Consider the following 25,475-nt stretch of genomic DNA (forward strand, 5'->3'; position numbering starts at 1 on the left):
TGTGACGCTGACAAAGTCACCAGAGAAGAAGAAGCAACCCTGAAGTTTGGAAACGATCTCCATCTTTACCACCTCAGAAATACTGATTGGCTGGTGGCTGTAGTGGACATGACCTATTTCCTCCCCCCTCATCCAGGGATCCTCGTCATGTCTGGTGAGTGTTCAGCTTTCAATAGAAAGCGTGGCGGCCTGTGCATTCGCTGGAGGCTGAGTGGAGACTTTTCCTCAGTAGTGCTTGTCGGTAGTTCGATGGTCATGGCGAGGTCGGTGTGGGGAATGAAAGTGAGTGTTGCATTTATTTTGAGCCCTAAATCATTCAGCACAACACAACACAGCCCGTTTATCGTTCTGTGCAGAGGACTATAGAGCGAGCTCTTTACAAAAACAAAGCTTCATTTTCTTGCTGCACTTCCTCTAACGCCCACTAGGGGCAACGTCACAGCAGAAACAAATGTTTACCGCCTGATACAAAAAATAGTTTATAGATCAGTAACTGATTAAAATTCATCTGTTATCATATTAGTCTGACATCCAGTCGACACCATCCATGAATTATAAAATCTGACAGCACTACAAATAGGAGAACTCACTCTATGGTCCGCTATATTTTTGAAACATATTTTATATCTTGATTTTATTTTTATGGCACATATTTCCATCATTGCCCGTCTCACAGGAGGTCCCATCATCTGGCTGCACAAACACATCAGGCTGATGTAGTGAGTGGAAATCAAAAGTGTTTCCACGAGCTCAAGGAGCGACAAAGAGTACAGAAACTTGTAGAAACGCTGCTGATCTGCTCGTTATTGTAGCGCTGTTGTGTTTTTAGTGACGGCTGTGAGTGCGAAGCTTTGTTCAGAGTGTTGGTCACATCTGCATCCTCAGATTAGTGTTAACCTTCTGGGTATATAAAGTAATTAATGTCCAAAAACAATCATTTTTCACTAAAAATACCAGAAACTCCTTTTTCAGTTATTTCAGGACGACGCTGTGGTGTTATGCTTGTTTGCTCTGGGAACGACATGGAGGAGATGGAGCAAAGGTGGTGACGGTGGGTTGCAAAGTGGCTTGCAGTTGCCCGTAGACAGGCTAAAGCAGCAGAAACTATTTTTTTTTAACAGACTTTTGTTTTTTAAAGAAAACGAGTAATATAAGAAAAAATAAATAAAAATTGCTTTAATTATCCCGTTGGAGTGTTGGTGCGAGCAGCTTCAAACAGTCTTAAAGTCGGCAGAGAGTTTTCAGTCTCGAGTGGCTGGAAGCAAGTTTTTGTTTTCCCTCTGGCATCTCTGTAGACCAAACGGTTGATCCACAGAAAATCAGAACGTACGATCTAATTCATCCAAAACAAGAGATGACAAAGAAAAACTGCAAATTTGAGAAGATGGCGACTTGGAGGATGTTTGCTTCAAAAGGAAATAACATGTTTTTAACAATCTTCTGGGAGTGAACAGCAAAAATTCGGTGTCGGTTTTAGGCCTCCGGGTTCAAACACGTTGCTTGCATACATGCTGCAGAGATGAAGCAGTTTATTCTGTTAACTTCAGTCAATTATTTTAGCTGAGTTTTAATAACCAAACAAGAAATAATCTGATGCAAAGCCTATAAAAGTGTCATTTTTCAAGCCCAAACTACTAAAAGCTAAAAGCTGCAGCCATAAACCTGGAGGCCTCACTGTGGGGCTTAAATGCTGCGCGATAAAGTGCTCTGAATGGAAATCTGGGAAACGCTGGTTTTAAAACCCCACTTGTCAGCACAAACATTTACGTTCCACCTAAAAGGTTTTTGTGGATATTTTAAGCCAAATAACGTCAAATACTGACACGAATGTCCTTTTAAATTCTTGCTTAAACACCAGCAGTAAGTATCACTAATATTCCCACCTTTACAATACATTTAGAAGTATTAAACACTTAAGTGGAATCATTATCTTAACGTAAAAGAAAACACGTAATACTCTTTCATTAACTGAATCCTTTGTAATGGTTTGAAAAGCTTCACTTTCGTCCTCTGCTCGTCCTTAAAGTTCAGCCCTGGTTTCCTTAGAGTGGCTGTTCTGTGGTGTGAGCGCTCTAATTTCACAGATATTGGCTGCCTTCTCTTGAACACGACTCAGATGAATGAGCCAGAAAACAGCAGGCTGTTGCTTCCTCCACCAAATGAGGGAGTTCAGGATCTTGTGCACAAGTGACGGGAACACGGAGCGTGAGGTGGAGAGAGTGCGGCGTCAGAAGGTGATGCTTTGAATTTGCCGTCAGCTCTCAGTCCCAGGAGCTCTGGGCATGTGATCAGGACTATCAGTCGCCTCCTTTTGTATGTTTTTTGGGTACACGTGACTGGGAGGAGGCCCTGGGTTAGATCTAGAACTCTCAGGACACATTACATAAATCCTCTGGCCTGAGAGAGCCGCGGGTTCCTGAGCTTCCCCAGCTTACTTCGAGGGATTGTAAATGATGCTCAAAGCATTGATTAAAAACGCATCAGAAAAGTCTTTTTCCAAAAATCATGACCGACTTTATCACAAAAATCCACAAACCTTGTGTGTGGGGACGTCTTTTAGACCAGTGGACGAGTTCGACAGACGGTTACAGCTTCCTGTCACACACTGCACTCTAGTGGTGGTTGCTAGGTAACATCTACAGGCGCTAATAAAACACATTAGACTGACTTTAATGAAGCGCAGCAACATTAAACCACATCGTTGGCCAGTTGACTTGGGACTGTGGGCAGGTGATGTCACCTGTAGGATGTTTGCTGATTGGTTCTGGTAAAATTACTTCTGTCTCTTGTTCAGCAGGGCGCTAAGCTAACGGACCGACATGAGCTCACAGTGAGGTTTGTGTACATAAATCCTTTTTTAAGGAAGGTGGTCATGATTCCCAGAAAGACAGAATTATGCTTAAAAATGTGTTTTGTGTTGTTGGAACTGATTTTTGATTTTAGTTCCTGAGAAGGCAGCAGATATCTCCCAAACTGGGCAGCTCCCACCAAAACAGTGGTGACAGAGAAGCAGCGAGTAAACTACAACAGTTTAGTTTTACTTCCACCCAAATCTCCCGTGTTGGGAGTTTGTTTTGCTTGCAGATTAAAGTAGTGCAGACTGCCGTCATTCTTGAAGCTAATGTTACAACAAAAAGCAGCAAAGTAAAAGAGTGTTTGTGAACTCGAACCACAAGGACCCACATTAATAAGTGAACCACAGAGGTCATTTCTGAAGCCTTGAGAAACTCATTAGCACCTACAGTTAGATTTAGAGTCTTGGAGAATTACACAGGGCGTGATGCTCGGTGTTGGCGCTGTCCCGACCTGGAGGAGCCAAAGATGGCCGAGTCGAGCTGCTTTTAGGTTTTCTTCCCAGCCGTCTGTTACTCCCCAGCTGTGGAACACAATCTGTGAGAAATACTGACTGGCAGCTGAAGATCAGGATTAACCAACCGCTTCTGGTCCCAGCATAGGTTTCAGGAATCGCCGGAGCTGCCCAGGACTGGTCAGCGGCTCCGCCCCCACCTCCACGGATGCCTCGTCTTCACTTCAAGCTTCGTAGCTGAGGCCCGGACTGAGTTTAATTTCAGGTTACGCAGCTTCAAGATACACAACTTGCCTCTGTGGTTGGCGTCAGCGGCGGCAGGGGGAGCTAGCATGAACTCCGACCCCCCGAAGCCAGACGTTAGTTTGAATACAGCTGGAGTTAGCGTCGGAGTTAGCTTCTCAAAGCTGGACTCGTGTTTTTATCCGCCTCTTTATTTCCGTCCTTCATCAAGGCAGAAAACACCTGGAAGGAAACACACCTGTTAGCTTTTTATCTGCGAGTGAGCTGCGCCGCCCTCGCCCTGCACTCTGACCGTGAGGCTGACCTGAGCCCAGCGGCGGTTCCTGCTGATCATGTGCGTGCTGGCCATGGCGTTGAAGAGCGTGTGAGACTGCAGGTCCTCCGGCAGGCGCGTGAGGAACTGCGCGATGTGGATGAAGTCCATCTGCAGCAGGACGTCCTCGTACAGACGCAGGATGCCCAGACCCGTCCGGAATAAGCTCTCCTCGCCGTCCCGGCAAAAGACGTCCCAAACCCGGCACGCCACGTCCAGAGGGAGTGACTTACTGTACAGAGTGAAGATCCTGCAGGGAGACAGACATGCTGAGTGAAATCTGCAGGTGTATGAAGAGAAAACACCGACTCGAGGTGAGTTATGAAAGATCAGCATGGAAATATGCGCCGCTAACATTTACAGGAAGGTAAAACTGGGTGTTTTTCTCCAAGGTCAAACACAAACAGCTTCTGCGTGACTCTGTGGTGACCTGCAGTGACCTTTGTTAGGTGGGTCACCTGCTCAACCAGGTGAGCTACATCCAACGTCTTTTTTTTTTTTAAGACAAATGAACTTTAAAACATTTTTAAGTCGTTAAATCTTACCGACAATCTAATCTGTGTTAAACATTTAAAAGATTTGCTGTAAATTTATAACAGAAAAAAATCAGCTTGGCTGCTTTTTTATTCAGTTGTATTAACTCACCAGTCAATCAGATAGAGGTCAGGGGTCAGGCTGTTGGTCTGGAAGTGGCTGAAGAGACGAGGAAGATTCTCCTCGAAGAAAATCTCAAAGGCTGCAAAATACTTCAACATCTGTCAGAAACAGACAGAACAAAGAGGAAAAGGTTTTAATTTTTCACAGTGATTTGTGTAAAAGTAAAAATCTTTCACCTTTACTCACAAACCGAGCTCTCAGAGTTCTTCAGGACTAAGAACAGGAGCGATGTTTCTGAGTTTTCCTTCTCTCCCTCTTATGAAATATCAGAAAGACTGCGTACCAGTTCATGGTCGACTCTGAAGAAGGCCATCTGACAGGGTTTATTGAGCAGGTTGGCAAAGGTGATGAAGGCCTCGGCCTCCTCCAGGTTGAGGATGAGCACAGCAGCGATGAAGGACATGCCCTGCACCTGAAAGTCCACAGACGCTTTGGTTTCAGATCAGTCTTAACGAGACACTGAATGATTTTTTTTAAATATTTGCTAACAGCTGCCATAATGCTTTCACTCACGTAGCCAATGTCAGGCCTGTAACAGGTGTAGGCGCCCAGCACGCTGTGGAGGAGGTCGTGGTACGGACCGCCCTGCAGGAGGAAAACACAGCAGACATTCATGTGAGACACAGATGTGATTGACCTGCTGGCTGTTTGTCGCAGGCAGACTGACCCCAACCGGTCGCAGCAGATGGCCCCGCCCCTCCCTGAGCCTGGTTCTGTCGGAGGTTTCTTCCTGTTAAAAGGGAGTTTTTCCTTCCCACTGTCGCCAAAGTGCTTGCTCATAGGGGGTCATATGACTGTTGGGTTTTTCTCTGTGTGTATTATTGTGCGATCTACTGTACAATATAAAGCGCCTTGAGGCGACTTTTGTTGTGATTTGGTGCTGTGTAAATAAAATTGAATTGAATTGAAGAACCTCGGGACAAAAAACACCCAAAAAGACGTCACAAGTCCAAAAACAAACGTCTGAAAATCCGACCAAACTCTTTTCTCATTAATGCAGAAATCAAACTGCTGCATTTGCTGCTGCAGTGCTGCAAAACTAAATGGTCCTCTGCCCGTTATCTGCGTTTACCTTCTGGAAGATGAAGAGTGAGGGGAAGGTTCTGGAGATGTCTAGTTTGATGAGATCCAGGCTGGACTCTCTGTCAGCCAGAGATGCTCCTCCATCTAACGGGAGAAACACACACAGGTATTTTTTAAACCTTCAGAATGAAGTTTTCAGTCCTCCTCGCTGAAACTGGAGCTGTGAGGGTCAAAGAGAGGAGGGGCGTCGTACCGCTCTCGCTGTCGTTCACCGAGCTGGTCTCGCTGTAACTCCTCCACTTCTCTTTGGCTCTGGAGAGGAAGATCTCATAGAGCTCTGCAGCGACACAAACACCATAAATCAGAAAATTAGATTCTGCAGACTTAATCAGCTAGTTTTAAAGGTTAGAGTTGGATTTTCATTTTTTATGCAAATCCATCATTTTGAATCTCTTTGAGCCTCAGTCACTGTTTTGTGAGCAGAAATATTTTTACCATGCAAATAAAATTCTCATTAGATCCATTAAAGGTGTGCAACAGCCAGCTGTGTTCTTCCCACTGTGCAAATGTTTGTTACCCAGAATCTAAACTGACAGCCTCAATCTGCACGCCTCCTCTCTCCATATAAGATAGAGCACAGATTAATGTTCCTGTGGGACTCATGGTGGTTTAAATAAACAGCTGCAGTCACTGCAGCACTTAAATATAATTCTCTACATTTTTAACAGGAGCGTCCAGGTTCGTGTGTTTGTACCTGGTGTGATGTTCAGCTCGTTGCCGATAGCGAGGCTCCAAACTCTTCCTCTGACGCTGGGGGGAAGGCCCTGCCACCACAGCTCTCTGACCCGCCTCGTTCCCTTCCTGCACACACACAATGCATTAAATAAACACACACACACACGTGTACACGCACACACGCACACACACACACAGCACTGGAGACGCACATGGAGTCCCAGTGAGGCAGGATCTCAGTGTTCCAGGTGACCATGGCGTTGGAGATGCTGTCCTCCTGCCGGTGTCTCTCCTTCATCTGACGCTTCTTCCTCTGGGCTTCTTTCAGCTCTGAAGGAGACGCAACAGCACGAGCCAATCAAATCCAAGAACAGCACCAGCCAGTGACCTCAATACGTGTGTGTGTGTGTGTGTGTGTGTGTGTGTGTGTGTGTGTGTGTGTGTGTGTGTGTGTGTGTGTGTGTACCTCTCCTCTTGGCTCCTGCCACCATCTCCTCGTACTCCAGCTTGTGTCTCTGAGTTTCCTCTGTAGATTTGGCCGGCAGGTTCCTGAAGGACAGACGGACAGACAGACGAGCTCTCAGCCAGCTGGAAAGCTTGTTGGGGTTTACTTTTTTTACTTCCTGTCAGGTGATCACACACAGCGGCTCTGTCTCTCTGTGACAGTGACCTCTCTTCATCCTGAAGTGTTTCATGTGCAATGCCCAGCAGATTTCTGCTGCGAGGATCACCTCGCATCCCCCTCACTCCGGAAAACACTAATTAATCTGAGTTTTTACACCAATTTGACTCTAATTTAAAACTGTTCAACACAGAGGGACAAAGAAGGATAAAGACTGATACTAAACCTTTGTTAAAAAGCTTCAGTGTTTTCACAGTCAAACCTCCGACTTCCACATACAGTGGCACATACAGTATTCGGCCCCCTTGAACTTTTCCACATTTTGTCACATTACAGCCACAAACATGAATCAATGTTATTGGAATTCCAGGTGAAAGACCAATACAAAGTGGTGAACACGTGAGAAGTGGAACGAAAATCAGACATGATTCCAAACATTTTTTACAAATAAATAACTGCAAAGTGGGGTGTGCGTAATTATTCAGCCCCCTGAGTCAATACTTTGTAGAACCACCTTTTGCTGCAATTCCAGCTGCCAGTCTTTTAGGGTATGTCTCTACCAGCTTTGCACATCTACAGACTGAAATCCTTGCCTATTCTTCTTTGCAAAACAGTTCCACAACTGCCCTGTGACGGCCTCAGAGGTTGTCTAAGAGAATATTGGGAGCAACAACACCATGAAGTCCAAAGAACACACCAGACAGGTCAGGGATAAAGTTATTGAGAAATTTAAAGCAGGCTTAGGCTACAAAAGATTTCCCAAGCCTTGAACATCCCACGGAGCACTGTTCAAGCCATCATTCAGAAATGGAAGGAGTGTGGCACAACTGTAAACCTACCAAGACAAGGCCGTCCCACCTAAACTCACAGGCCGAACAAGGAGAGCGCTGATCAGAAATGCAGCCAAGAGGCCCATGGTGACTCTGGACGAGCTGCAGAGATCTACAGCTCAGGTGGGGAATCTGTCCATAGGACAACTATTAGTCGTGCACTGCACAAAGTTGGCCTTTATGGAAGAGTGGCAAGAAGAAAGCCATTGTTAACAGGAAACCATAAGAAGTCCCGTTGCAGTTTGCCACAAGCCATGTGGGGACACAGCAAACATGTGGAAGAAGGTGCTCTGGTCAGATGAGACCAAAATGGAACTTTTGGCCAAAATGCAAAACGCTATGTGTGGCGGAAAACTAACACTGCACATCACTGTGAACACACCATCCCCACTGTCAAATATGGTGGTGGCAGCATCATGCTCTGGGGTGCTTCTCTTCAGCAGGGACAGGGAAGCTGGTCAGAGTTGATGGGAAGATGGACGGAGCCAAATACAGGGCAATCTTGGAAGAAAACCTCTTGGAGTCTGCAAAGACTTGAGACTGGGGCGGAGGTTCACCTTCCAGCAGGACAACGACCCTAAACATAAAGCCAGGGCAACAATGGAACGGTTTAAAACAAAACATATCCATGTGTTAGAATGGCCCAGTCAAAGTCCAGATCTAAATCCAATCCAGAATCTGTGGCAAGATCTGAAAACTGCTGTTCACAAACGCTGTCCATCTAATCTGACTGAGCTGGAGCTGTTTTGCAAAGAAGAATGGGCAAGGATTTCAGTCTGTAGATGTGCAAAGCTGGTAGAGACATACCCTAAAAGACTGGCAGCTGTAACTGCAGCAAAAGGTGGTTCTAGAAAGTATTGACTCAGGGGGCTGAATAATTACGCACACCCCACTTTGCAGTTATTTATTTGTAAAAAATGTTTGGAATCATGTATGATTTTCGTTCCACTTCTCACGTGTACACCACTTTGTATTGGTCTTTCACCTGGAATTCCAATAACATTGATTCATGTTTGTGGCTGTAATGTGACAAAATGTGGAAAAGTTCAAGGGGGCCGAATACTTTTGCAAGCCACTGTACAGGCAGGAAAAATAGTCATGGAGGACCACACGTGTAGTCTTCCAATGCATATCCATATCCAAGCAGATATGTTACTGATACACACACATGTATGTGGTGTCAATATTCGGCCCTTTCATTTGCTTTTCACAAAAATAAAACATGTCATTCACTGGCTCAGGTGTCTGTTTCTGCAGCTATGAAACATTAAAATGTTACATTCCAATCTGCAAGTCCATTCAGCAACATGCTGCCAATAATAATAATAACAATAATAATAATAATAATAACAATAATGATAATAATGTAGAACCAGTTCCAGCTGGTTCCAGAGAATAAAGACCAGCAGCAGCTTGACTTCCCAACACCGCTGAGCCCAAAGTTGGAAAGTCAGAAGCTGCAGCTGAGGTGGAAACAAACCAGCACCAACACAGACTGGTTTTCAAACACTCCAGAGTGTAGTGGAAAAAATCCAGTTTCCAACAACAAGAAGATCGGCACCAGCACGGATTCCCTAAACTACTCGGCTCACAGTTGGAACCGTTGAGCTTAAACGTGGGAATAACACAAAATCACCTGTTTGCAGATGCACTCGCTTCATGATTTTCTTGCTAAACATGCATTATGTAATACTTAAATACCTTAAGTACACACATCAGCAGGTTTATCCCTTTTCCAACACCACAGCGTGCAACACCAGCTCCAGTCTTTTCCACCACAGACACAAAAGCACATTCTTAAAACTGCATTTTTAAAGCCATCACAGCACAAAAGCCTGAACTTACGATGGGCGGTCCTCCAAGATGAGAGCCGTGGTGGAAAGAGGCTCAAACTCCAGGTTCCTTCTCTTCCCTGCAGGCTGGGCGCGCTGAGGACACGAGGGCACGCTGGAGTCCTTCATCGGCTCCTGCTGAGGAGACTAAAGAAAGAAACAGGTGATCATGTAGTACTGCATCACTCTCAGAGTAATTACACCTGAATATCAACTCAACAGGGTGTTTTTGGCAGTTACACAAATTCAGATCTGTCTCACATCATTTTTAGTTTCCACAGTCCTCACTGAGCTGTGGGTGTTTAGCTCTTCACCCAGAGAACATCATAAAAAGCCATTCCACCTTATACACAGATAAACATCTGTCCTCCAGCTCGGTTTCATTCTTCTCTGAGACCGAAAAACTGCGTTTGCAAAGGTCTGATCATTTCAAGTGTCAGTGTCAGAGGGACAGCTCAGGTGAGCTTTGGAGACAAAGGTAGAGAAGCTGAGAGGGTTTGCACATGTGCAGAAGAGGGAGAGTGGATTTACTGGACAAAGGATGATGGAGCCGCCAAGCAGGGGGAAAAGAGGAAGAGCTCAGAGAAGATGGATGTGGTGAAGCAGGACATGCAGAGGGTTGGTAACAGAGGAGGATGCTGGGATAGGGTGAGATGGAGGCAGATGGTGGAGAGATCTCTCCACTTCTTGGATGAGAGGTGAAAGAAACTTAAAGAAGTCCAGATGCATTTCTTTCCAAACGTCTCTCGAGTACAAACGTTAGAAAAAGCATCATTTCAAACCCTGAATTTAGTAAAAATGTTTGTAACAGATTATTTACAGCTTCAGAATAAACAGAGCGTTCATTCATCAGCTTAAGCACAGAGAATCACTGTGTGTGTGTGTGTGTGTGTGTGTGTGTGTGTGTGTGTGTGTGTGTGTGTCGAGCCCGTACAATAAACCGTTTATCCACAGGAGCAGGACAGCTGCGGGGTCAACAGAACAACACGTCTTTTATCAGCTGGTTTCAGGCGTGACTGCCGCCAGCAGAGGGAGACAGAGGTCGCCCTCTGAGGCTGCTCTGTCATCACATTCAACATGAAGTGAGAGTCATAAAAAATACACATCATGTGACCGTCCTGGTGATTTCCAAAGAGCCGAGATATAAAAACACGGAGCTGAGGAAACACTGACGTGGAACATACTGCTCGCCTTTCCCTTACATTACAGCAATGTGCATATTATGGTTTGTTAGACAGACTGTAGATAAAAGATGCATGTAGCCACAGTGACATCACCCACTGGTTTGTGCCTCCACATTTAAAAGCATCTATGTTAGCAAGCTGGCCACTGCCATGTTGTTTGGTAACAGCAGAAGTGATGTATTTGGATGAGGGCGTTTACGATAGCAGCTTTCTGGACTTTACAGAACTACAAATGAAGAACTTGTGTTTTCCATTCAGACAGATAAGATCCTTCGACCTCCGGAAAGGTGATTTCCTAATTCTGCGATACTGACGATCGGGAGATCAGACAGTCGGTCTGCTGCAGGTCGAGTGTCTGTGTCAGCACAGAAAAGCTCCACGTGATCATGGTGTTTATGTCTAAGGAGGGTTTTTATGAGCAGTAAAAATCCAGATGCTGCAGAGCAGAGAGGAGCTGCATCTACACACACGTGTGTTTACCAGCTTGATGCTAACGCTGTTAGCCTGCCTGTGTTTATGTACAACACGATGGCTGTAAAATGATTTAATGTGCTGGGCAACATCCACACGTACACAGCCTGAAGCTGCGGAGGCAGAAGATGATCACACACACACACACACACACACACACACACCACCAGCCTCCTCCTCTGGTTGAGTTTAATTACATACATTTTCACATCAGTTAGCCGGATAAAAAGCTACGTCACACTCGGCGGGATTTTCTTTGCTGCCACAGTGCCTTTGAGCATGACTGTGTGACCTCTGACCTTTGATTGGAGCCATAAAGGTATTTTGCCAACAGCTGCTGGCCTCTACCCTCGCTCTGCTCACATGACGGCAGCAGCAGTCAGATGATTCATCAGGAAAAGAGTTGGCCAGATGTGGCCTGGCTCAGGCTGGCTGACACGTCAGACACAAAGCTGCCGGAGGAGGAGGAGGAGGAGGAAGGCTGACTTCACTTAAACTGTTTCCTTTCAATAGTGCAGAAGGACAGCGTCTGCTCTGAAGCTGTTAACTGATGGTTTAAACAGGGTTTGGCTCCTTAAATAAGACTCCGGTAAATCCAGCCCGGTGCAGCTCTGCAGTTTCAGTCTTTGTTCCAGAAAGCAGGAGGACATTCACATCGCGACCGCCACCGTCTGCTGCGTGCTCCATAGCACAGATGTTGTTGGGACATCTTCCTGCTGCAGCAATATTTCAGACAATAGTGTGTTTGTCCAGCTCGGTGGAAACAGTCCTGGGTTTCAGGTTTGGCCGTTTCCTGTTTCAGTGTCACAATGGCTTCATGCACAAAGCCAGATCCCACAAAGAAACAGCTTTCCCACTTTGGTTTGGAAGAACGTGCATGAAAAAGCTTTGCAACCTGCAGTAAGCAAGCCGGAGCAAAAACCCCATCCAGCATCGTCTGGATGAACTGGACTTCACCGTAGCTGCATGGGAGGAAAAGCCCCAGCAGGTGTTCCAGTTAAAGATCTCTGAATGTGACTGCTGAGAGCTGCGTCAGAGCTTCTTCAATTTAAACAAAAAGTTCAACTCAAGTGCACAAATAAAGCAGAGAGTGCATGAGATGGGACTGCAGACGCAGTGTTCATGGCTCTATTTTCCAACAGCAAACAGACAGCAACCCCCAGGACTGCACCAGAGTGCAGTTCCTCTAACATCCACTAGGGGCCGGCTCCAGAAGTCCTCCAAAGAAACTGTACTGGTCTCTATAGGTAACTTCCCTTCAATAACAACTGTACCGAGGGTACGGTTATAACCCACCTGTTTAAACTGCATTACAGCTAAAAGTTTGCATTATTAGGGGGCGTGGCCTCTTTGACTGACAGGTGGGTATAGCTGTTAGCTGTCTGTTAGACTTCACCTCAGCTAATTCGCAGGTGAGTTGCAGCACTTTGCAGTCTGTTTACGTTTATAAATTGGATGTCAGTTATTTGCAGATGATTAGTTCTTACCTCACAGCGTGAAGCTTATTTCCCCTCTCTGTGCTGAAGGCAACATTTACATTAAGATATTCAGAATTCACTGACGAGGCTTCAAACTCTGACATGAACCTGAACACGGACGGTCTGCGGACTGCCCTGAGGAAATGACGTGCTCGTGATCCCACAACACAAACGGTTCAGAAAAATGTAGAATCTCAATAACTGATGAAGAAAAGGTGCCGACAGAAGGAAAGAGGACAACTGAGTTTGCAGGTGGACACAGCTGGATCTGCTTTAAAATAATCAGCGTTTTTGTGAAGACCTCGAGTGGACACGGAGGACACACAGCGAGTAACGCTGAAAGCAAACAGAGCCTTTATTGTGCCTGCGGAGCTCGTTTAACGCCTCGCCCTCAGTTTCTGAGTCCTAAGGCTTCTTCCTTCCACTGTTTATCTGATTTTCCAACATAGCAGCTCATGTTTCTGACAGATGATTCACCCAGGAGAGTTTCATGCCCTTATAAAGGACCGACTGTGACTGGGAGCAGATTAAACACCCTGGGCGGAGGAGGAGGAGGATGATGATGATATGATTGTGTGTGTTTAGAGAGCCAACCTGCTCCGCGGTCGGCGTGGAGGCGAGGTCTTTGCTCGTATCGCCTTCTCTGACTGCTGTCTTGCCAAACAGTCGCCACCCTGCTGAGCTGTGGGACGTCGCTTTGGGCTCTTTGGGTTTCCTAGAAAACAGGCTCCTGAAAGACGACAGAGAGCAGCTTAGCAAACATGTATCTGAGTCAACAGGAAGGAAATAAACTTCATCTCTCAAAATCATATGGAGGACTGCTAAAGCACAATGTGACAAATAAAACTTCTCTTCATTGTTAATTATACGATTATAATTATAATTAATTATATCATGCATTACTTGATGGATTTTAGTATACTTATAAAATGTTACAAATTTTTCTTATTATTATCGTCAACTTACGTATGAACTCATTTTAATTCACTTCCCCAATTTTATTTTTGACCTTTTATTTTTGTGTATTTTCTTTGCATATCTCTGCTTCATTTTGCAAATTCAAAGGGTGACAAGAGGAAAAGTGTTGCCTCGAGGACGACGACAGAGATGGTGTCTTCTAATCAGGAGGGAAAATAAATAAATGAATAAAATTAACTTTATATTTGATGCCGTTTGATTGACTTTACAGTTTTATTTATTAATTTTAATCATTTTAGGCATTTAGCTCATCTACCTTAAAAACTAATAAAATTAATCATCACTAATATTAAACACAAAAGTAGAATGTATTTAATATAAAATGTGGCATAAATTGCTTCTGTATTTATTTACATTTTTATTAATTGTTTCTTTATCTATTTTAGCTCCACACCAGACTGATGACCTGTTCAGGGTGTGCACTCCTTTGTGGGATAGGCTCCATAAATCATTCCGAAGGAATCCTGGTATCGAACGTAGATAAAAAGGAGACCTTTCATTTGCTCTAACTTGTCCTGAGCAGCACCTGCCCCACATGTTGATATGAGTCTTGAAAGTTGGCACAGTTTGAAATAATCACAAACCAGATCAAACATGCAGACTATCGATGCTGCTTCCTGCTCCGCTACAGCTGACAGATCCCATCATAGCGACGCTCCACGTTAGCCAGACTTTGGCTTTGGATTGTGACAGTTTAGTTTTAAACAGAGCATTAATATTTTTTCAGCAATGAAAACTTAATGTGCTGTAATTATGAAGTCACCCCCTACATATCTGAGGGGCTGTAACTCTGAAGATATTCATAGTATGAAGGTCAGATTCTGCATGGCGTCATTAAATGTACTAAAGTCAGTGTATAAAACTCTGCTCATCCTCACACAGGTTCCATGGTCAGTGTCCCTCTGACCTCCTTGAGTGTGCTGACCTGGCTGATAAAACGTCTTCCCCTTAAAGCGATTCCTGTAAGCGTTCCCTATCACTCAGACATTTCAACACACTGGCAGGTTCCCATTTCATTAGAAGTCCAGCCATCTGTGAAGAATGTAAACTCTGGTCAGAAAAGCTGCAGAGGACGATTTCAGTTCCTCAAAAAAACACGAAGAAAGACGCGCAGCAAAGACGTAATGCGGTAAATGTTGCAGTTGCAGCAGTTTTTTAAGATGATGCCAAAGGAAAAAAGACTTTTCAGAAAAAGCTGCCATATCGACAGTTTTCATTGGAAGAGTCTGCTGGTCAGCCGGGGGGAAGAGAACAAACACAGACACACATATGCATGGGAGCCTGCTCCGGAGAGACGGCAGAGCAAATATTATCCAACCTCGCGCTCTGCAGGTCAAGTTTGTTCACAGCTTCAAAGACCCACACGCTGCATCTGCTCTTTCCTCCACAGCTCAGTTTTGGCTGTGCACCACTGCAGCAGCTGAAAAGAATAAGCGGCGCCACGATCCCCGTGTCCCTCCACTTTAATTTACTTTGATTACAGAAAACTTGGCGCCAGTTTTTTAGTCATTTTGTGCTCTTTCTCCCTCAGCTGAGATAAATGCTATTGCTGAAGTGTCTGTGGCACGGCTCATTCAATATTTTCAGTCATTTAAAAGGTAATAAAAGGTAATTATAGACTGTATATAAAAGATGGATGTAAGCACTCCCAAATCTTTTTGCACTCAGATTCGTCGCCCCCTGCTGGCCATTAAAGTCAGGTTGATCATTTCTAAAGTCTGAGTATTTTCTGGCGTTAAGCTGCCAGCGTCTGACCCACATGAGCCCCCACCCAGGTTAATGATCCAAAGCATGCAAATCATCGACCTGCTAATGTCAGGAATAAATAAATATACTCCTGATTTACATGATGTACCCCTACAAACAAATGTCGGTGCCGTTTTTCCATCAGGCACGTAGAATATTAGGTTATGAGGTGCTCATTTCTGGAAATATCAGCTGTTACTTGAACTGCAAGACTGCATATTTGAACATGCCAGTTCAAAGTGTTTGATGTAAATTATTAAACCCATCAATGAAAGTCAGGAATGTTAGGAAATGAAAGAGCTTTAAGACAGAAATGAGAAAGAGCAAAACAATCTGCATGAACAAGCAGACGTCAGGACAAAGCTGAACATTTCATTTGGGGGTGAACTTCCTGCTTAAGTGTAATTAAAACTCTAGATTATTTTCTTCTCGGTGTAACCGACAATGTTTCAGCAGTTCTGCAAAATAAAATCCTTGTTTTTATTATTTTAATGCCAAAATGACAGATAAATACAGCTTTATAACTGATGGAAAAACTCCACTATCACACTGCTGTCAATGTTAAAACCAAACAAACTCGTAGACGCTGACAGACTTTGGTTAAAAACTGAACTGTGTGTTGATCTTCTTCCTCTCTTGTGGCTGTAGTTGTAACAAGTGAGAGAAACTCCAGAAATAGAAAAGGAGAAGTTGCTTTCTCACTAACAGAGAGCGGAGGCTCTTTATCTGAGCAATAATGTGACTCTGTTTGGTTTCATTACAGAAGAAAGAAGATCACAAACACAAAGAAAGTGAAGTGTTCATTCACAGCGTCCTGTCAGGATTCTCCAAACCACTGAGGAGTGCCCAGATTAATCATGCAGAAGAAGAAATGCAGCAGGTTAGACTGTCACTGCTCCTTCCTCAGAAGAACAGCTGACGCGTAGCTTTGCGTTGGTTACATCAAACTGTCCCTCAGATCAGAAGGAGCCTCGTTTAAAACACACTGTGGCTGCTGTGACGTTCAGCACAGCCTCTGTGGGTGTTTATGTGTGATAAGACCTAACCTCAGTGTTTCACACACAAACTTCACTGGTGGGAGCCATTCAAGTATCAATTTGTGTTTATTTTGACAGAAATAATCCCAGACTCTTGACTTCCTGTTCCACAGGCTGCTCTCCCGAGCTTGTCCTGACTGATGGGGGCTCTTTGGAGCTGTAGAAGAGAATTCAGTAAAATGTGGGGTAAACATTATTCTGAGACAAACCTAACCAAGCAGTTTTTATAGTGTAAACTTTGCTGTTTGTTGATCTGCTGCAAGCTGCAGCCTGAAGATGGCCTGGATGTGCTGTGAGTCTGTCACGGGGCTGAAGCACAGACGGGAGGTGCAGCTGTTTATCATCTATTATCTATTCCTGCAAAAGTGTATGAGGGTCTTTTTATGACTTTGTTTTTAAAAGGCACCGTGCTGCCATCACAAATGGAGCGTAATTCTGTGTGAAACACTGAGGCTGCACTACACACTGCATTAATAATTAACTGCAGAGGTGAGCACATCTAACGAAGACCTTAAATAATTCAAGGCTGGTTCGCTGTTATTCCAACAGCTGATTAGAAGCAGGACGTGAGCACAAAGCTGTGCATGTTCAGAGCTGCAGTTCCACTTGTTTTTTAATCTTGGGCTCTTTCATAGTTTAAATTAATCCTTCATTTGAGCCATCTTTCTTCTGATTGGCTGCCCCTCACAAACAGAAGGTTTGAGTTGCAAAAAACTACCTAAAACTGACCCAGACGCACGTGTACATATGCTTAACTTTAACATCCACCTATGAAAGAGGAGGTGGGTGACAGGAAATAAGGAACAGAACAGGTCCACTTTAAAGTAGCACTCCCGCCTGTATGTGACCCAGGCTGACCTGCCTGAGCTCAGAGGGCCACACAGCCAGAGTGGAGTTTTTCCAGCTGGGCTGTTTTCTCCTTGGCCTTCCTCCTCCGTCTGTCTGGATTTCCTCTGAGACGCCGTGACATTCAAGCCAGCTGCAGGGGCTTGCATCCAAAACCAGCCCAGACCCAGACGCAGATTTAACAAACACAAATTTTCCTGCACCTGCCAGTCAGGCACAATTTTACTACTTCATTAGTCAAACGGAGAAAAATCCAACCCTCAAGTTTCTGAATGTGACCAAACCTTAGGGAAACTCTCTGCTGCTGCATTTCTCTCTTTTTCACTTCCTTGTGTGGCTCAGAGGAGCGTTGGAGCTCTTCCAGTAACTATCAGCGTAATATAACATCTTTATTCTGCTGCTGGAGTCACTGTCCAAGTCACGAGGGATGAAATCATGCAGTCAGTTCAGGATGAAACAAAGCTGTCTTACTAGCTCACAATCCTCCTTTACGGCACAATAAAAACAGGAAACCGAACTTCACCTGCAGCCTTATCTGCTCAAACCAATTATACGTAACTGTAGAAGGCAAATATCTGCAGCGTATTAAATCATCTGAACTGAGTGGAGGCCTCGAGTCCCCAGAGATTCAATTCCACGGTTATCATTCTGATGTTTCAGCCTGCTCTCGTGGAAAAATGCGGAATAGTGATGGAAAATGATCCCATCTGTTCATGCATGCAAAATGTCCTGGTGTTTCTTTCCTAAAATCACAAACAATCCGAGTAGTTTTGGCACCAGAACTTCAACAAATACTGAATTAGTGCATCTTAGTGTTAAAGTCATATGAAGCAGAGGGTACAGATGATGTGTTCTGTGTGGGACTGTGGTCTCTGGTGTGAGGGGCAGAGTGGACGGCTGGTTTTAATGAGTCACACTGGTCGATGAACAACAACAAAAAGCCACGATGATTATTTTTGCCATTTACAGGCGACTTCAAGCAAATATGAACTCAACGTGGAGCAGCAATGGTCATGATTTCAGATCATAGACCTAAAGCACCAGCACTGAAGTGAGGTTAGCTGTTCCAACAGGAGAAACAAATGAAGCCAAAGAGAACGACGGCAGTCACAAAGTTCAGCAAAACAAACTAAAAGTGGGCTGTTAGATAAACCGAGCCATGTCCCGGAGCGCCCGGCGGGTTTCCACCACTGCCGAAGATCGTTTGACTAATGAGGTTATGCTGGATGAGCACATATCCGCCAGCAGATCAATCTCCAACCTTGAGACTTCAAGGTTGCTTTCTGTTTGGGTGCTCTGGGTTAATCATCAGTTACCGACAGACCGTCTCTTCCGTACTCTCAAACAGATACTGCACACACCTGCATCCACCTCATCCACACTTCCTGGCTCTGACTGAGCAGTAATCAATGAGCGCGGCACCAGACCGCACCGAGCATGATTAAAATCAGCAGGGCTCAGCATCGGGACCAAATTAGCGGGGTCTGGATGTCCTAACCACCTGCAGTGTTGTGGTTACAGCAGACAAACAAGAAAACTGACTCCAGACCAAATCTAATCAGTCGAATGACAAAAAACGGACCGCATTTCAGCCGAAGATACAAACTTAGACGTTCTCGGCTCTGAACAAACAGCCCTTCAGTTACCAGCCTGCAGGAGGCCGCTGCTTTATGTCCTCACCCAACCTGCTCTCCTCTGATTTCTGAGAAGGCCCTGTGTGCTTCCTGTTGGGAACTGCAGACAATCTGATAAATGTAATCGTTTCTTGTCTGAAGACCGACTCCAACAACTGAGGAATTCTGTCGAGTATTTGACACGAGTGCGAAACTCGTACCCCTACACGAGTGTGTACTTACAGCTGTTACTAAACAGGAAGAGATGCACTACAATAAAACAGACTGCATATAGCAGGAGTGGGTGATAAGGACCAGAACATACAGTGGGACTTTACAAACAGCTGACTGAAATAAAATGTTGGTGCATAATTAAAGGTGGATGCTGTGTTTTCAGTGCTTTACTCTGACGAGGATGTGAAGCCATCACATTCCACCAGACTCCGCTCACAAAAACAGGAATTTTACCTCCTAAAATGAGGGAGGCGGTCATCTAATTGCCTTTGGTTTTTTAACAACACATTAAAACAAACAAACTTTTGTTTCCTGTGAACTAAAATGACCACTTTTTTGTCAGGAGTCTGGTAGAGCTGAAAAGAACGACTCCTTTCCCAGCACGCCATTTCTGCAAATTAACTCTTTGTTGCTTTATTCAAAATGTTAACATTTAATCAACGTATACCTTCAAACTTTGAGTTATTACTTATCGTAGGACCAGTGCCGTCTCCCTTTGAGAGAAGACGGACAACACTTTACATCGAGCAACATCAAACCGCATTATCTGATTTTATATCTCATTTGAAATGTCGTGTTTAGTCCCGTCAGCTAACATTATCCAGTCCAACAACAGGAGGTTACTCGTATATTTGCTAAGGGGTCTGTGTGGCGTGTATGGGAAATGACGCCATCAATCCGTCATCTCAAAACAAGACAAAGCAGGAGGAGGGCGTTTCCCTCTGTTTCATTGGGAACATGGAGAGCGCCCACTTCCCTCGGCCTGGGGCACATGCAATCATTGAAGATCTATTCTTTCTTGGAACAACAAGAACCAAATTAAAACGACCAAAGAACGGCTATCTTGGTTTGAATAAATAAAAGACCGAAACAAAGCAATCAAATTCAGGATGCACTCAGTAGCAGACTCAAAATGGACCAACAGGTGGTGATAACACAGATTCACACAGGTTATGAACTACTGTTGCTTTTTAGCACCAACACTGTAGGAGTGAAACCTCAAAAGTCACTGAGTCACTGTCCTGTTTATGTGGCAAAGAGTGAGAGGGAGTTAGCTCTGTCCCTGCGTCAGGACGGCAACAAAATCATCACAAAGTCATCAACAATCTGAAAATAATCCCGTAACCCACAGCTCAAATATCTCCAGCTTTGCTCTTATGTGTTTGGAGGTTTTGTACATTAAGAGTTAAAGGTTAGTAATTCAGGCTCTCCTCCATTTATTTACCTTCTCTTTCGCTTCAGTATGACTCATTTCTTTGGTTACAAAGGAAAAACGTGTTCCTGTGTTGCTGCTCTGTTGCTTTAATTCTGCCCCAGAGGCTAAAAAGCTCCATCTAAAGAGCTCAGACTGTGTTTCACAGCCTTTTAGTTCAACCACCTGTGCATGTGGGGTTTATTCAAAGTCGATGTGACACGTCTAAAAATCAGCTTTTCAGGAACTGAGAGCATGTAATCTCATTCGTGCCTGATCGACGCAGTCACAGCATCTGGGCAGCTGCACGGAGGTTGAACGGCGTGATCAATCGCCTCTGATGGCTGAAACCGCTCCGGGAAAAGAGCAGAGGGAGCGGTGAAGCCCCGGGGAAAGAGGCAGCACCCAGTCGATGCTCGCTGATGCCTGCTGTGTCACTGAGATGTGATCGACGTGCAGGATTTTACAGTGTTACAGGCCCCAGACAGCAGCTCTGAGAGGTCGTCTGTTTAATACAATAAGTGAACTTTAATGTGGAAAGGTGGAGCGAGAAGAGGAGGTGGAGACTGCTGGATGCAAGGACGCATCTTCATCACTGAGCATTTAAATCTGTACATCATGAGCTTTATTTCCTAAAATCTGCATTTGGAAGCACAAATTAATAAAAGTGTGTTTTATATTTTTCAGCCGTCTTTATGTTTATTTCCATGAATCTTGAAGACGGATAAGTAAATAAAAGAAGGTATTTCCTATATGTAAAATGTATTTTAATAAAGCTAACTGAAGTCCAATCAGCTTTTAAATCTTTATTTTTTCTATTTTAATCTTTAAATTGTGCGCTTCTTTACTAAAATAACTCAGCCTGGATTGACTGAGAATTAAAACCTAGTATTACATCATTTTCAGTTGTCTTCATGTTGTTTACTTATATTTCAATACAGTAATAAGACTAAAACCTTAAACCATATGAGGAGGGAGGGGGTCCTTGGGAGATAGCACGTGCACTCTTTATTGCCCCGCAGACCACGTGATCATTTTACCTGGTGAAGAAATCTGCGATGCCGAACCTCTTCGGCATCTGCTTGGGGTCCGAGCTGTCCTGGGTCAGGTCCGGCAGCGTGTCCGGGGCGCTCTGCCGGCGACCCGCCTCCAAAACACCCCTCAGGTCTTCGTCGTACCCTTCAAAATAAAAGCCCCCATCCTCCTCATCCTCTGGGGACAGCGGGGTGGCGTCACAGCTGAGGGACACGGCTACGTTGGGATTAGTCCTCAGACTCTGCGGCCTGACGGGAGGTGAGCTGGGGTCGCTGAAACCCTCCTCCTCATCTTCATCCCTGGTGTTTCGCTCAGAGAGCGGGCTGCCACTGGATGAAGGACAGGGAGAGGGGGGTTTGGCACTTAATCCAGGGGACCCCACCCTCTTATCATGCCTAGACTCCGACTTCAACTGACATTCAGGGGTATTTTCAGGTGAGCAGCCCGAGTCCAGGTCCTGGTCACGTGTGTGGAAACCCCCGTTGGCCACTTTCACGTCTTCACAGTCGCAAACGGGAAGCTGCTGGGTGGGAAATAACCCTGCCTCCCCCTCACAGCTGTCAGCAGCCCCGTTGGGCATGTTTACCCCCGCGGTGCAGGCGCAGTTCCGCCGGTGCTCCCTCACCGCGCATGCCAGCTCATGGCCGGGCAAAGAAGTCCTGATACACCCGCCTCCTGTGGCCTCTCCCCCCGGGCTAACACAGTCTGAATCCCGGGCTTCTCCTTTGCTGTCCCCCCGCATCTTCTCCACTGTGAGCACAGCTGGACAGGAAGCAGCTGTGGTGCCCTCAAGGCCAAGCCCTCCTCCTCCTACTTCCAACTCGACCACCGGCAGCTCCTCCTCAGTGAACCCGTTCAGGCCGCTGTGGTCCCCGCAGACCCCGGAAACCGGGCCGGGGAACAGCCTCTCCAGCATTATCTCCCCTTTCAAGGAGGCGTCAGTGTTTACATCCCTGCCGAGGCCGGTGAAAGCCTTCCCAGCGTCGTGCACCGCGCTGACCCCGGCTAGCAGCGCGATGCTGCGGTCTCTGAGTGCACATTTCCCCGCTCCGCCACCTCTTTCTCCCTCTTCGTTCTCGTTCAAGTCGACTCCGAACGACCCTCCGTTCTCCCTCACCGTCTCCATGACTTCTCAGTCCGCCAAGCGAGTCTCTGCCGCGGGAGTAAATTCCTGCAACGAGTCCCCCTGCCCGGTGGGCCGAGCTCCGCAGCAGCAGGTTTGGTTGTTCTTGGAGGAAGGGGCTACCTGCATTTTCAGAGCCGGTTTAAGGCTACCTGACACACACCCAGCGCAACATTTCCGTCTCAGGTGTTTAATGCAGACAAAGGAACGCTTCACGGCCGCTTTCTTGCGTCGCCACCGGGCAGAAGATTAATTAAATCCCCCAACTGTTAGCTAGTCGCAGCAGCAGCGGCATCCCGGCCACAGTCCAGCGCCATCTTGAAAATTCCCCAGCAATGACGTCATTCATCACGACTGTGTTTTGATTCGCTGAAGAGGTTTACAGTGACACCCTGCGGTCAATCTGTGTAACTGCACCTCAAACCTCTGTTGACCCCATTAAAACACACAAAAACTCAAACAAACTCAGAGTTACGACAGTTAACTAATACTAATCTGAAAACTGCACTGGAAAAAAATCAGTTCAGTTTTATTTATATAGCACTAAATCACAACAACAACTGTCTCAAGACACAGTATGCTGTAAGGTAAGACATATTCATACAAAGACAACAGAGAAAACCTGTAATCACATGATCACCATTTTAAAAGCGCCTGGCAGAACTATGCTCTGTGTGTTTTTAACAATCTAGAAAAAAACTAACTGAAATTAAGTCTAAGGAGCTTGGAAAGAAAAGTATCTGGACTTCTTTATGTTGCTTGAAGACGTTTCACCTCTCATCCGAGAAGCTTCTTCAGACTAGAACTGAAGAAGCTTCTCACAGATAAGATGACAGAAAAAAGTAATCAAAAACATAAAAAGCCTGAAAAAGATCAGTGTTTGAAGACTGATATTTGATATTTGGCACATGATTAACACTGAAAAAAACTGCCTGTTTATTCTCTGTGGAAAACATTATTGATGGATTTGCTGTCTTTCTCACTAACTGGGTTCTTCATCCTGCAGGAAAAAGTTTCCACACGCTGTGTTTCCTCATCATCACTCTCCGTCATCCTTCTTCCACAAATACTCATCCCCAAAAACATAGCAGTTTAAAGTTCTTTAAGTCTGAGCTACACACCAGCGGCTGCACTGGCCTGCACTGGCACCACGGCCTGATAAAGCTGACTCTACACCTTGTTGTTGATCTCCACTGAATACATCAATGTGACAGCTGTAGTCATGTTCCTGATCTTCAGCAGTGGATCAGTGTTCAGGTGTGAATGGCCGCTAAATCTGCTAAAATACAAGGTCAGTGGCATCTTCCATCCACTCAGCCAGCAAAAATGCTGTACAGGAAAAAAGTACAGGAAACCAGAGAATGTGCTATCTTTGCCTTCAATCAGGAAACACTGGATGTAAAGACAGACTGGCCCAACCACTCTCCATAACTTCCTGCTCTTTCACTCTTACAGTAACCTGTTAACCTCCGACAGCTCATCAGTGAAACACTCACAGCTAGAACCATAAATGAGGGCTGTTGGTCAAAACCATGTTTGGGGATTCTGGGGGATTGTAAATCAGATGGTTCGTTTTCTTTTAGTGCTTTGGAGTGCTGTGCAAAAGTCTTGAGCCAAAGATAACACACTCCAGTGTGGAGAGTGGACAGCCGATCACCTTCTCTGCAGTTCTGATGACCCTCTGGAGTTTCTTCTTGTCAGCTGTTGTGCAACCAGCGAACCACACAGGGAGGGCGTGCACCAGCACACTCTCAGTAGTGGCACGGTAGAAGGACACTAGGAGGTCAGTCTGCAGCCTGTTCCATCTCAGAACCCTCAGGAAATGGAGGCGCTGCTGGGCTTTCTTCACTAAGGCTGATGTGTTTTTGGACCAAGATAGGTCCTCAGATATGTGGGTGCCGAGGAACTTAAAGGAGGACACCCTCTCCACATAGTCACCTTTTATGGAGAGGGGAGGGGGGTCAGTTCTTGTTCTGCAGAAGTCCATGACCACTTCCTTTGTTTTCTTGGTGTTTAGGGTGAGGTTATTGTAGTTACACCATTCTAACAGCTGCTGGATCTCATCTCTGTAGGAGGCGTCATCATCGTTGGTGATGAGATGATCTGGACCTTCGGCTGATCATCTGCTGTTCACTGAAGCCTCATCAGAAACGTCTCAGTGAAGGACGGCTGTCAACTGGACCAAAGATCAGAGGAACAGGTCTGACGGAGAGATGAATCCACATCTGACGTGTTTGGTTCAGATTATAGTCAGTGTGGCTGTTGTTGGAGATCCATCATATTTAGATCCACCATACAAAACCAGCAGCTTTCTGTTTCAGCAAACACACTGTCAGTGCAGTGAAAGCACACATGGATATAATAACACACCGCAGGACATCATCAGTCATGGATGGGCCTCCCCAGAGCCGACTGAAGCAGTGTGGGATCATCCTGACAGAGACCAGGACAAAGAAGAAGCCTGGAGAAGTCTTCCTGAGGATCCTCACAGAGCTGCTCACAACAAAGATTCACTTTCAAGCCTGTTAGTTGTACAAACTCATTTATTGCCTTGTGTGCTGCACGTCTGTGTTTGTACATTTCACTGAATCATTGAACCATTTTCAAATTTTATAATTTTGACTCAATCATAGTATTTTTTCTACTTTGTATCACAGTTATTTGGTACTTCTCTGTTTTGTTGTTCAGTTTTAATTCAAATAAATTCTGACAAATACAACAGACTGTAACTTGGAGGATGCAGAGCTGTAAATAAGCTGCAGTCTGCAGTCAGAGCAGCACCAGGTTTGCTTCCTTTCTGTTCTTCTTCGTCGTATGTATGTTTATATTTTTCAAACATTTCTGTTTTTTATCTGTTTGAAAATGTTTCTAAATTGTTTTTCATTGTTTTAAATACTGTGTTTTGCCAGTGAAGCTGTTTGAACCTGTATGTGTGATCTGAGGCCACACAGATAAAACTCTAAAGTGGAGCTGTTC

General features: G+C 45.2%; 1 protein-coding gene across 1 annotated transcript; it reads right to left on the minus strand.

The window, feature by feature from the left end:
* Positions 1-1,512: 1,512 nt before the first annotated feature.
* Positions 1,513-22,822, minus strand: LOC116332591 (TBC1 domain family member 12-like). The gene is made up of 13 exons (XM_031755603.2): positions 21,382-22,822; positions 13,290-13,425; positions 9,576-9,709; positions 6,745-6,827; positions 6,491-6,608; positions 6,298-6,404; positions 5,797-5,880; positions 5,593-5,687; positions 5,034-5,105; positions 4,804-4,932; positions 4,509-4,618; positions 3,855-4,113; positions 1,513-3,772 (listed from the first exon to the last, which is right to left on the minus strand). Exons 1-13 carry the CDS (start codon positions 22,500-22,502, stop codon positions 3,701-3,703), a joined length of 2,520 nt encoding a protein of 839 aa, XP_031611463.2. The 5' UTR covers positions 22,503-22,822; the 3' UTR covers positions 1,513-3,700.
* Positions 22,823-25,475: the final 2,653 nt, after the last annotated feature.

This window comes from Oreochromis aureus, linkage group 13 (genome assembly GCF_013358895.1).
Source record: "Oreochromis aureus strain Israel breed Guangdong linkage group 13, ZZ_aureus, whole genome shotgun sequence".
NCBI classification, from domain to species: domain Eukaryota; kingdom Metazoa; phylum Chordata; class Actinopteri; order Cichliformes; family Cichlidae; genus Oreochromis; species Oreochromis aureus.

Excerpts from the sequence above, each read along its gene's own strand:
- LOC116332591 (XM_031755603.2), bottom strand. The coding sequence starts at position 22,502 with ATGGAGACGGTGAGGGAGAACGGAGGGTCGTTCGGAGTCGACTTGAAC. Across the intron at positions 5,688-5,796 it reads GGTGAACGACAGCGAGAGCG|ATGGAGGAGCATCTCTGGCT; the intron begins GTACGACGCCCC and ends TTCTCCCGTTAG. Across the intron at positions 4,114-4,508 it reads GACCTCTATCTGATTGACTG|GATCTTCACTCTGTACAGTA; the intron begins GTGAGTTAATAC and ends GTCTCCCTGCAG.